The sequence below is a fragment of the Lycorma delicatula genome, chromosome 12 (genome assembly GCF_047948215.1).
Source record: "Lycorma delicatula isolate Av1 chromosome 12, ASM4794821v1, whole genome shotgun sequence".
Taxonomy (NCBI): domain Eukaryota; kingdom Metazoa; phylum Arthropoda; class Insecta; order Hemiptera; family Fulgoridae; genus Lycorma; species Lycorma delicatula.
This window is the reverse complement of record NC_134466.1, coordinates 48712429-48726254: the sequence shown is the minus strand read 5'-3', so window position 1 is coordinate 48726254 and position 13826 is coordinate 48712429. Positions and strand designations below refer to the sequence as shown.

Genomic DNA, 13826 nt, shown 5'->3' with positions numbered 1-13826 from the left:
ATAGGCCACATACTAAGGCATCCTGGAATAGTCGCTTTAATATTGGAAGGACAGGTAGAAGGGAAAAATTGTGTAGGCAGGCCACGTTTGGAATATGTAAAACAAATTGTTAGGGATGTAGGATGTAGAGGGTATACTGAAATGAAACGACTAGCACTAGATAGGGAATCTTGGAGAGCTGCATCAAACCAGTCAAATGACTGATGACGAAACAAAAAAAAAAAAAAAAGAAAATAATAAATTTATGGTTTTTTTTTATTTTTCATTTACTTTATTATATTAATTTTCTCAGAATTAAATTCTTTAATAGTTTTGATAATAAAATTTACGCATTTTTTTAGTTAACAATGTTATACTTAAACACTAAAAAACGTGTTTTTCATCAACGAATTTACATTGAACTTCATGAAACCTACGGGAGATAAATTTCTGGAACCTGTTTTATTAGATTTTTCAGGTCAAAAATATATAAAATCAAGTTCACATCCTCATATAACGCATTAAAAATTTCTGTACGATCTCATTTCATCGGGGAACACGGGAGAAATTTTTCGTTAACCGTAACTCGACACCAAAGCGTTCTTGAACATATATTTGTATGAACTTTATTCTTTATTTAAAGCTCTATAGTCATTTCCAAATTATATCCCTTTTCTCATGAATCATCCTGAATTTTATTACATAACATTTTTTTGAACAAAAGAATATCTTTTCTAAATAAAATTCGAATTTTTTTTTTACAATTCTTTGTTTTACTCTTACTCAACTTATCTTAAACCATTTTGTTCAAAATTAAATTCTCTATATGGTTTTTAAAGTTTTATATGTTTATTACTCATTTAACAAAGTTGTTGTACGTCAAACATTAAAAATACAGGATTTTTTACCCCAGTCTATTGGTTTCCACTCCAGATTTCTCAAAAAAACTATTCTAGATACAGTTCTGGGACCTATTTTATTAGATTTTCAGGTTAAAACCATAAGAAATTTTGCCTCTAAGTTAACGTCCTAAAAATTCCAATTCGACCTCATTTTATTGTGTTAGCTGAAATCCGAGCGAAATCTTTTATTAGCCGTAACTGGTAAATGAAGCATTTTAGGACATATTCATACAAACCTTTTCCATTATTTTCACTAGTAGAATAGGTTATAAAAGTTCCATGAGAAAAAAACCAGTAAAAACTATGGGTTCAAATAAATAAAGTTTATTCTATTAGTTACAACTAACCAAGTAAGTGGTAGGAATTCATGTTAATTGAACAACGGTACGTATTTCCGTTCTTTGTTTTTATCTATGCCATCGTAACAGCTTACCCTACTTTTACTACATTAATAAGAAAAAAAAAGTTGGTTCAGATAATACATTTTTTCATCTAAATGTTTTTAAAGAAAAAAATATTTTTTCCTTACACACACACACACACACACACACACACACATACACACACACATACACACACACACACACACACACACACACACACACACACATACACACACACACACACACTATGTATATATATATATATATACATAAAACTTCAATGTAATTTAAGTTTATTTTGTCTCTTGATTGGATAGAATTAAATATAATAACACGACGTACTTAAAAATATTATCTTTATTAATCTCTTGGATTGATCAATCAAGTATACAAACTTAAAAAAAAAATTTCACTACGTTTCACTTAGAATTCTCTAAGCTTCCTCAGGTTCTCTAAGCTTCATCCATCAGAGAATGAATGAGAATGATATGTATTAGTGTAAATGAAGTGTAATTTTGTACAGTCTTAGTTCGACCAATTCTGAGATGTGTGGTTAATTGATGTTTGGTGTACACCAACGATTTGAATACTAGATCATGGATACCGGTGTTCTTTGGTGGTTGGGTTTCAATTAACCACACATCTCAGGAATGGTCGAATTAAGACTGTACAAGACTACACTTCATTTACACATCATCCTCATTCATCCTCTGAAGTAATACCTGAACGGTAATTCCCGGAGGCTAAACAGAAGAAAAAAAAGAGCTTCCTCAAGTGATAATACACATTCATATAGAACTTTCTTGCATAATAAGAAATTAACTGATCTACCCATCCTAGATAACAATATTTTATCCCCACTCTTATTGTAATAGATCCCCTGACTCACACATGACTCATCTTTAGATATTTACATGTATATCTTTATATAATCTGATTGCTATTTCCTTTCTTTCTTTTTCCTGTTTAGCCTCCGGTAATTACCGTTCAAGTATTACTTCAGAAGATGAATGAGGATGATATGTATGAGTGTAAATGAAGTGTAGTCTTGTACAGTCTCAGTTCGACCATTCTTGAGATGCGTGGTTAATTGAAACCCAACCACCAAAGAACACCGGTATCCACGATCTAGTATTCAAATCCGTGTAAAAATAACTGACTTTACTAGGACTTGAACGCCGGAACTCTCGACTTCCGAATCAGCTGATTTGGGAAGACGCGTTCACCAGTAGACCAACCCGGTGGGTCAAGATTGCTATTTCCTGTCTATTGAAATCTTTACAATGCACATTTTTTTCTCAAAAATTACAAATATTAAACATTATTTTACTTAAAAATAAATGTATGATATAAACATATAATTACAAAAAATAAATAAATTAACATATTTGTTGCTTAATCCGGCTATGTCCGTTCTATTTTTGACAGATTTTGTATTTTTCTTGATGTATATCATTTCTAGAGTGGTCCTTTATTCTTTGTCTTTGGTGCTGTTGAAATGAAACGAGTATTTATGTTCTACTGTATATTTTGTGAGCTCTGTCACTTCCTTTTTTTCTACGTATATATATATATATATATATATATATGGGCTTCTATTTTTTTAAGGTATTGAGATGTTTGTCCAATATACACAACGTTACAACCTTTACACGGAATGCTGTGTACTACTTTGGCTTGTTGATTTTTTTCTATCGGCGATTTTAAATTAGAAAACATACTATTCAGATTGTTGTAATTTTGATGGACTTTTACGAAATCCTTTTGTTGTAATTTTTTAATCTTTTCAGACAAATCTGCGACATATGGTAATGCAACATAATTCTCACTCTTATTTTTATTAGGAGGATGGTTGGCTGATATATTATTAGTGTTTATAAATTGTATTTTTAAACATTTTATTAATGATATCTTCCAGATATTATTTATTAATAAATGTTTTGCTCTTTTTATATATTCTGGTCTAACTTCGGGATATGTAAATTTTATTACTCTGTTTGCAAGATTCTTGACTACCGATTTTTTATGTGATATTAGTTTTGTTGATAGGAAATTTAGATATCTGCCTGACCGACCTCCGTGGCGCGAGTGATAGCGTCTCGGCCTTTCATCCGGAGGTCCCGGGTTCGAATCCATCCCAGTCAGGCATGCCATTTTCACACGCTACAAAAATTGTCATTCATGTCATCCTCTGAAGCAATACCTTAAGGTGGTCCCGAGGTTAAAAAATAATAGATAGATAGGTATCTGCATGAAGATGTTGGTTTTATATACAATTTTGTTGATATTTTCTTTTCGAAATAAAATATCAACAAAATATAGAAATATTATTATCTAGGATGGGTAGATCAGTTAATTTCTCGTGCGCAAGAGAATTCTTATAATGTGTGTATGAAAATTTGTGAATATATATCTAATAACAAGACGTATTTTTAAGGAAAATATGTCTTGTTATTAGATATGTATTGAGAGGAATATACACATAAATATTCCTCTCAATTTAACAGAAAATACGAAGCACATAATCTAGAAGTTTATTCCGATACTCTACAGTTACGTGGCGCCATTCAAGATTGACGACGTGGGGAGCGTTGTCCTGCTGCATACACGTCCACATGGTGCGGGTCCGACACGTGATTTGCTGAGAATATTTGGATGAGAGATTTACGATAACCGACCATATAGTCCGGACTTAGCTCCTTCTGATTTCCATTTATTTGTGAAATTCAAAGAATTTTTGAGCGGTAAGCGATTCGCGGGTGGCGATGAACTTAAAAATGCTGTTAATTAATCAGTAGCTAAATGGACTGGTGGCAGAAGAATACGACGAGGATATATTGAAGCTGGTGTATCGCTACGATAAATATCTTAATTCATGTGGCGATTAAATACAGAAGTAGTATATGATATGTAGTTTAAGAGAAATAAAAAATATTTATAAAGTTTTCCGAATAAATTTTTTTACAATGATTTTGTCTTTATAGATAACCACTGGCATGTTTCTAATTTTTAGCTTTCGTGACTGAAATAATTATTGTTATTGTTAAAATACGAGTGAAAAAGCATGTCTGGAACAAGACAACAATCTAAGTTGCTTTCTTTTATAGTCATATAAAATATATTTAAAATAAAATATTTCATAAATTAGATTCCCTTTTAATTACATAAAATTATATAAATAATTTTCTTTATATTAAACAATCTTGATTTATTTTCAGATAATGAATTATCTTTAGATCCTTTGTTACCCGTTCTCTATATACCATGTTTCGTATGAACAACTTTACTACTACTTTTCACTAAAAAAACTTGTTGCATTCCAAACAGATTATCGCTCCATCTTTTAAACAATTTTTATGTAAATAATTATGAATATTAATATAAAGAGAGATTTTTTTGTTTAATTACTCGTAATTAAATATTTATTTTTTATAGGAAAACCCCGAAGATCATCATTTAATTTATAATAATAAAAATGACAACATTAAGTGAAAAAGTTATAACAGCAGTTATATTAATTGTGTCACAAGTAACAGTACTTAAATGCCAGCGTTGGTATTCCTCTGATACACGTAAGTATTAATAACGGATTCGTATAATATATATTATACAGATTTTTATTTTTTGGAATAGTTTCTAGTATTCAAAATGTAAATAGTATTATGTAAATTGGGTGATTAATAGATAAATTTTTACGTAATTGTTTTTTTAGTAAGACATTTATAAAGTTGTTCTAAATTTAAGTTATAAAGTTGGTAACTCCAATATAGGATTTCTTTGGGAGTACCTAACGATCTAAAATCGTAATATATCAAGAATGTTTGATATATTGTTATTGTAACAATATTATATATATATATATATGAAACATGTATATTTCCATGTATGTTTTATTTATCTCTATATAAGTATGTTTATTTTATTCTATTCTTATTTTAAGTTTGTAAGAATTGTTACTAAGTTACAATGAAATTTTGTAAGTAAATATGTACGTTTTACCACTCTTCCGATGGTTATTTTTTTCAAGGTCCGATCGGTCGCTAAATAAAAACCCGCACAAAAATCGGATGAACCTTTGTGCATATGTATTGCGCAGCGTCTCTAGTATGGCCTTCAATCACGCCGCGTCACTTCGTTTAGTTCTGAACACGCAGCTAGCATGTAAACATGTCTACAACAATAGCATCTCCCGCCAAGTGTGAATTGCGTGCGATAATTCGATTTCTTCAGGCTGAAGAGTGTAATGCGACTGAAATTCATCGACGAATAAGTAATGTGTGCGGTGAAACTTCAGTGAGTGATAGCAAAGTGCGACAATGGTGCAGGAACTTTAAAACAGGAAATACAGATGTTCATGATGCAGGCGGTCAGGGAAGGAAGCGAGTGTCAACCGATGATCTCGTTGAGCGAGTGGATGAGGCGATTCGAGAAAATCGTCGGTTCACAATTTCTGTATTGAGCGAGTCGTTTCCTAAAATTTCAAGGTCAGTTCTCTACACCATTGTGAGCGAGAGATTCAGTACCGCAAACTGTGTGCGAGATGGGTTCCCCAAGATGCTGTCCGACCATCACAAAACAATGAGAATGGACGCGTCCCTAACGTTTCTCCAGCGCTACCGCAATGAAGGAGAAGATGTTTTGAACAATATTGTCACAGACATTGATCCATTTCGAAACTGAAGAAACAAAAGAACAATCCAAACAGTGGATGCATTCTCATTCTCTCAGTAAACCGAAGAAGTTCCAGCGAACCTTCTCCAACAGAAAGTGTATGGCTACTGAGTTCTGGGACTGGAATGGAGTAATCTTGGTGGAATTCATGGAACGTGGCACGACCATCACTGCAGCCTCATACTGCGTGGCTTTTCAACGTCTACGAAGGGCAATTCAGAATAAACGGAGAGGAATGTTATCATCAGGCATTGTCTTTCTCCATGAAAATGCTCGGCCGCACACTGCAGCTGTAACAAAGAACCTCCTGCAGCGTTTTCGTCGGGAAGCGTTTGATCACCCACCATACAGCCCGGACTTGGCTCCATCCGATTTTCACCTCTTTGCTCACATGAAACGCCGGCTAGGAGGACAACATTTTGGCACAGACATCGAGCTGCAGACCCGCGTAGAAACACGGCTGAAAACACAGGCGGCTCCGTTCTATGACGAGGGTATTGGAAAGCTGGTACCACGCTACGACAAATGTCTAAATCGCAGTGGCGACTATGTAGAGAAATAGTGTAACAAATAATTTTTTTTTATTTTCACTGTGGTTTTAATTTCGTGACCGATCGGACCTTGAAAAAATAATAAACCTCGTATATTAACTCGCTCTAGACTACGTATATGAGATTTACGGTACGGAACATTTCAGTCAAATTTTGATGCACTTCCGCTAATCCATTCTCTCTGAAATTATGCGTACAGGTTTGGTCTTGATAATAACACATTTAAGAAACATTTTCAAGCCGTTAAGATGCTCCTAAGTTGCTAAGTGAAAAAATGCCCCTTGAACTTATGCAACCTCGTTTACATGCATATTTTCTTATTGAAATAATTCATATTTACGATATTGTCGTTTCAATTGATTAAATTGAACGAAAGTATTTTTTCTACGGCTGAAGCAAAATTCATATTTCATTTACAATGGCGGCTCGCGTATAGGTACTGGAACTGCAGAACTCCTATTTCCCCACTTCATATTATCGGTAAGATTTAATATAATGAGTTCTTTTTTCTTTAATTCTTTCTTTATACTTGTACAATATATAAGCCTTAAGCTTAATATCAGTAGTCATCCCCCAGTTTATGAAAAAGTTACAAAAATCCAGTCGTGTGGTGATTAGCTGTTGTGCGCATGCGCACATAGGATGCTGCACGCAAGGGAGAGACAGCGCTGTCGCTCCCGTACCGTTGACCCTGACGTGCTGGTAGTTTTTTCTACTCTGCGTGTGTACGGAACGTTCCTCGTTCGTTCCCTTTTCTAGTTTAGTCGGTGGCAGGAATATGAAAGCGGTTTAGTTGTTTTTTTAGTAGCGATCAGAAGATGGCGGAAATCAAGGGCTCTTTGATTGACAAATCCGTCCAAAAACACGCTGGAAGGGCGAAAGAGAAGGTATTTAGTAAAAACTAATTACGTATTTGTTTCTGTGTCCATAGAAATTTTAATTAAGCACCGTTGGACTATAGTGTTTTTAAGAGGTCATTTTATTAAGGCATTATCTAATAATACTAAAAATTATTGTCTGTATTGACATTTTATTATTTATTCGGTTAAACCGCGTACTAGGTTATTCTTGAATGTGATAAAGTGTAGAATTAGATTATTATCCTGCTTCCACCTATTCTATTTGATAAATTTTTTTCGATTCTTTATTTCACAGAAAACTTTAACCACTTTTTTTCTACTTTTTAGTGCATTTAATATAAAAATCATTTTTATAAAGTTTTTTTATATATTTTTTTGTTAAAATATAAGAATAAAATTATTTTATTTTTTCATCGGATTATGGGTTTGACTGCTATGATCATTAGCTCAAATTGAAATTTGTAGCGTATGAAAATGCCTTGTCTAATCGGGATTCGACCTCTGGGCCAGAGTTAAAAAACCAACATATATTTCTAGTACGCACGAACGTCCGTCTGACAAAAATAGATATAAATTTGATTGGAGCACTGGAATAATACATTTTTTCACTGATTATTTACAATTTATTTTTCTTTAATGTCTTCTTAAAGCACAAAACTTAAAAAATACCAATTTTGAGATATTTTTAATCGATCTATATTTTACGATCCCATTATATCTCTTTAACTGGGAAATTAGAAAATAATTAATACACTTTAAAACATCTAAAAAATACTAGGCAATTTTTAAGGCCTTGTGGCACGAATGGTAGCGTCTCGGCCTTTCATCCGGAGGTCCCGGGTTCGAATCCCGGTCAGGCATGGAATTTCTACACACACACGCTACAAATAATTTATCTCATCTGAAGCAATACCTAACGGTGGTGTCGGAGGCTGAAAAAAGGTACTTTTCAAGAAGACACACGCCAAAGAAAGGCGATCTGTAATTAGTCAATTAGTCAGTGTAGTTTAGTTAGTTAGTTGTTAAATGGCGCTAAAAGTACCATAATCTATATATATATATTGTTTGTATGTCTGTATGTCTCTTATGCCTTCCTAAACCGTTCATCCGATATCGATGAAACTTTCTTGTTATGCGAACGCCTGCAAAGGTTTCTGAATTAGTTAGGACCCGCTAGGTAGCGCTGGGGTCGAGATATTTAGAAAAATTGTATTTACGGGCCGATTTGGCTCATGTTCAGAATATATATTAGTTACGTGAAAAGAAAAAGTTTTGCAAAAACTATACCCGCTACGTGGCACCGGGGTAGAGATATTTACGAAACAAACAAATAAATATACAAACTGATTTTCTTCTTCTACGTATATAAAAGGAAATGTTCGTATGTGTGCCTGCTGTAAACTAAAAAACGACTGAACCGATTTACTTGCGAGAGAAGGGGGAAAAGGAAATGGGAAACAGCGGATCGGGGGGAAATGGAATTTGGGAAAAAGCGAAAGGTTAAATTGTGTAAAGTTGTATAACGTATAGTTTTTTAATGGTTTTTCAAACATTCAATTGTGTTCATTTAATCTATGAACGAGTATATACTCAAATCTAGCAATAGCGAAGCATTGCCGGGTCTGCTAGTAAAATGATAAATATAATCTAAGCAAACTTAACCTACGCTCGTTAATTTTAGCGAGGGTAGGTTAAATTTGGTTAGATTATATTAATCATTTTATTATGGCACTTTTGGCGCTATCTAACAACTAACTCACTAACTACAGATCGGTTTTTAATCATCTTCTGGCGGATATCTTAAAAAGTACCAGATGCTATTCAAATAAAACTTAAAGAATAAAGAATAAAAAACTTAAAGAAGAATAAGCTTAAAAAATAATGCTAAAGAATAAAAGCTATAAACAAATTAAGATTTTTACATTTTAAATGCGATGAATAACTTAAGAAATGGTTAAAATCCATTTTGTAAGTTAATTCCATTACGTAAGTTATTTCCGGATATGGAATAACCCAGTACAATTCCGGTATTGGGTTAGGAAATATATTGAATTGTTCCGTATAATTCTTTTATAATCGTACAATCAATATTCATTTAAATGTTATTATTATGAAAAATATTTTATTTTGAATGATTTATTTTATAAATAAATGTAAAATTTTATTCAAACATTCGCCTTTGTATATTCCGATTAGTTTTCTATAATATATTTTACAAAAAAAAAAAATCATTAAAAATTAAATGAAATGCAGGTCTAAAAAAAATAAAACAGTAAAATGATAGAAGTTAATTTTGAGAAAATCGTAACAAAGTAATTTTATAAAAATGCGTATGAGTCTGTTCATTAATCTCAGAAAATGATATAAAAATATTCCTGAAATGAGAAAAAAATGACCTCTCATTACATGAATTCTCGAATGTGGTAAGTAGGGATTTTCATATATGATATTTTTATTAATTTGACTTAATTTATTTGATAACATGTTTGGTAATTATTTAGTTGAGGTGCCTCACCCCGAAATCACAAAAAAAAAAAACATATCAAATCGTTTTAAAGTCTTTTGAAATGTATTTTATGATGGAAATGAAATGTCGGAAAAGTAGATATTTTAATATTGGTACCCTCGATAATGCAGATTCTCACCTCCGGATAACGTAGAATTCTTTCTTATTCACTACACTACTTTTATTATTTATAAAGTATTCATTACATTACATTGTTGTCTGCTATTCTCACATGGCGTCTAAGTTTTCTTTATAGAATTTACAGTGTTCATAAAGTAAATAGAGTGAACTACAATGAGTGAAAAAAAATCTGCTGGACCTGAAATGTATATGTAAAAATTATGAATTTACATTTATTACACTTATTGAATTCTCTCAGTCGGTTGATAAAGTGAGACAATTTTTTTATAATCATGGCATTTTGCCGAAACACATCGTGTAATAAAGAAATGAAGCTGAGTGAAGATCGACACATTTTCCGTTGTAGAAAACGACTTCGTGTACTTAACAAACATAAGAAATATGAAAGTAAACAGTGTAATGTAGTCATTTTGTAATACCCCGATACATGGTTAGTCACCGCTAGGTTAGGTTATGTAAATGATGTACTGATTTTCTACTTTTCCAAAATACATCATTAAATGAATAAATATTAATTTTGAATGAATTTGATATGTTTTTTTGTGATTTCGGGGTGAGGCATCTCAACTAAATAATTACCAAATGTTTTTTTACAATCATTTAATTAATTTTTTTTGTTTAATTTATTTACAGATTTATTTTTATTGTTTTAATTTTTAATTTAAATATATCGGATGTCCCACAAAGAAACGGAGAAACTTTCAGGACATGTTCTACTGGTGAAAATAATGAAAAAACTTCATGTAAACATAGTTGTTTCTAGACCTACGGCCAGCGAGAAATTTTGCCCAGATTTCAGCTCTTCTAATAAAAGAAGTCCTGTTGTAATTTTTGGGACTTAAATTCAGAATTACAGTTGGTGCTTTCTTATGTAATTTGAGATGGAAAATAGAATAAAACAGGTCCCAGAACTGTAACGCCAGTAGTTTTTAAGATATTCGACGTAAAACACAAAATTCGGTGTCAAAAAACAATTTTTTTTTAGTTTTTTAGTTCAATAGCTTTGTTAAATTATTAATAAATGCGAAAGATTTAGTAATAAAACGTGTATAGAATTTAATTCTGAGAAATTAATGTAAGTAAATACGCCCAATAAAGAGTAAATAAAACCTATTAAAAATAGGTTTTTTATTAAAGCAAATCAGACAGAAAATTGTATTTTTCTTTCTAATAAACATTCCTTTTAATTTAGCAAAACAAAAAAATACATGAAATAATAAATGGTGGAAGAATAACAAACCTCAGTTACAGTAATTGTTCGAAATTCCCTCTTTCACAATGTACACACCACTCTGCCCAAAGTAAAATATTTCCAGTGGTTTTCCGTATCATCTCAAGATCGTTTCGTTTAAATTCAACAGTATTTCGAATTTTAATGAGAGTAACTATTCTTTAGTCTTAACCTTTTTTTGGTATATTATTGTTTACATATGGCCCCAAATGAAGTAATCAGGTGGCGTTAAGTCAGGTGATCATGGTAACTGATTGATTGGTCCGCCAAATCCAATCCAGTTTAAGAAATTAGCATTCAAGCGATTTCTCGGTACTAAAGAAAATTCTGGTATTGCACTATCGAGCTAGAAATTTCAATCTAGTTTGTAAAGGTACATCCTCCAAAAGAGCCGGCAAATTATTTCAAAAAAAAAAAAAAAAATGAACGTATGCTTCTCCCGTAAGGTTTTCATTGAAAAAAAAAAAACGGTGCCAGAATTTTGTCATAAATAATGCCATAGCAAACATGAATGTGAAATCTATGTTGGAAACTAGTTTCCGGAGTACCATGTGAATTGTCTCCGCTCGATAAATGACTATTTTTAGGATTGAAGACTCCGTTTCTCGTAATAGTGGCTTCATCATTAAATAAAATTAAATTTCCTTATCAGCGTTGTCTAGAAGCCAATGACACAAGTTTAATCGCCGGGGTGGTAATCTGTTGGTCATAAATTTTGAACCTTCTTCATAAATTTTGAAAGGATAAAAATTTCCTTTCCGTAGGACTGGCCTCACTTTGTTTTTTGCCAAACCGGTGCGACATAAAATTCGCCTTCTACTAGTGCCTGGGCTACGCTAAATATGCGAATCATACGATGTTCATCAGTAACACGATTATTTACTTGGTGTTCAACAAAAAAAGAACGCGTTGGAAATGACCCTTTCGTTCGTAAATGCTGATACACCAAAAATGTTTAAAAATTATGATTATTAGTTACTGGAAGAATAATACGATTTTTTGCTACTTTTCGTTTGTTTTGCTTCCATTAAAAAAAAAATTTTTAACGGTTTTATTTACTTTTTATCGGCTGTATTTACATTAGTTTTCTCAGAATTGATTTCTCTAGAATTTTTGTTATTAAATCTTCCGCATCTATTAATAATTTAACAAAGCTACTGAACTACAAACCTAAAAAAAACTGTTATTTGAAGTTTGTCTATTACGTCGAATATCTTAAAAACTACTGGAATTAAAGTTCTGGGATCTGTTTTATCCCATTTTCCAGCTCAAATTACATAAGAAAACTCCAACGTTACTCCTTAATTTGACTCCCAGAAATTACAGCAAGGCTTCTTTTTATTAGAAGAGCTAAAATCCGGGCGAAATCTTTCGCTAACCGTAACTCCAAAACAAAGCGTTTCCAGACCTTTGTTCATATGAACTTTTTTCATTGTTTTTATCAGTTTAACATGTCCGAAACGTTTCTCCATTTCTTCATGAGACATTTTGAATATAATTAATCTCAATAATCTGTGAGTTTAATCATTCCCTCTTAAAAATATTAATATAAATACTTGTTATAAGTAATTTGGTGTTACGAGTAAACAAATTTTTTAACTCTTAATGTATTTTAATAGTAGATATCAGTGAAAAAAACTCTGTCGCAGTAAGTGCGTCAGAAGGTCATATTTCCGGTATTAGTTAAGAAAGAAAGGGTGTTGCACTGCTGAAATGATTTTTGATAAATTTTTGCTTTCGATTTTTTATTTTATTTCATATAATATTTGTATCATGTGTTCTTTTATTCTGCGAGGTACTGTGTAAATGTATATTTTTATTATTTTTTTTTTTAAATACGAATTTGAGTTATTGCAAAACCAGATCAAACCTTGCGGTGCTCGGAAAAATCTAATTTTGGTTTTCTAACATGACGCCCTTCAAGTTACAAAATGAAAACTTTGAAAATGTAATCAAAACTCCTGTTTTTTTGTCTGTAACTCCGGTTCCAATGAATCGATTCGATTGAACATCATTAGGGTTCTATTTCTATCAGATTTATATCATCCTAATAAGTTTTGAACTAGCTGTTAATGATGTTAAAGAACAATTTAGATTCGGAGTAACAGTACAAGGTGAAAAGATAAAGATGCTACGATTTGCTGATGATATAGTAATTCTAGCCGAGAGTAAAAAGGATTTAGAAGAAACAATGAACGGCATGGATGAAGTCCTACGCAAGAACTACCGCATTAAAATAAACAAGAAAAAATCAAAAGTAATGAAATGTAGTAGAAATAATGTAGATGGACCACTGAATGTAAAAATAAGAAGAGAAAAGATTATGGAGGTAGAATAATTTTGTTATTTGTGAAGTAGAATTACTAAAGATGAACGAAGCAGGAGCGATATGAAATGGCGAATAGCACAGGCGAAACGACCCTTCAGTCAGAAATATAATTTGTTTACATAAAAAATTAATTTAAACATCGGGAAAAGATTTTTGAAAGTACATGTTTGGAGTGTCACTTTATATGGAAGTGAAACTTGGATGATCGGAGTACCTGAGAAGAAAAGATTAGAAGCTTTTGAAATGTGGTGCTATAGTTTTTTTTTTTTTTTT

General features: G+C 32.0%; 1 protein-coding gene across 1 annotated transcript in view; it reads left to right on the top strand.

The window, feature by feature from the left end:
* Window positions 1-13826, top strand: part of Jhbp2 (Juvenile hormone binding protein 2) — a 50002-nt gene that overhangs the window by 20563 nt on the left and 15613 nt on the right. The window contains exon 2 of the mRNA XM_075379755.1: window positions 4700-4836. Coding sequence (XP_075235870.1) covers window positions 4740-4836 — 97 coding nt within the window. The 5' untranslated portion in view covers window positions 4700-4739. The remainder of the gene's footprint in view (window positions 1-4699; window positions 4837-13826) is intronic.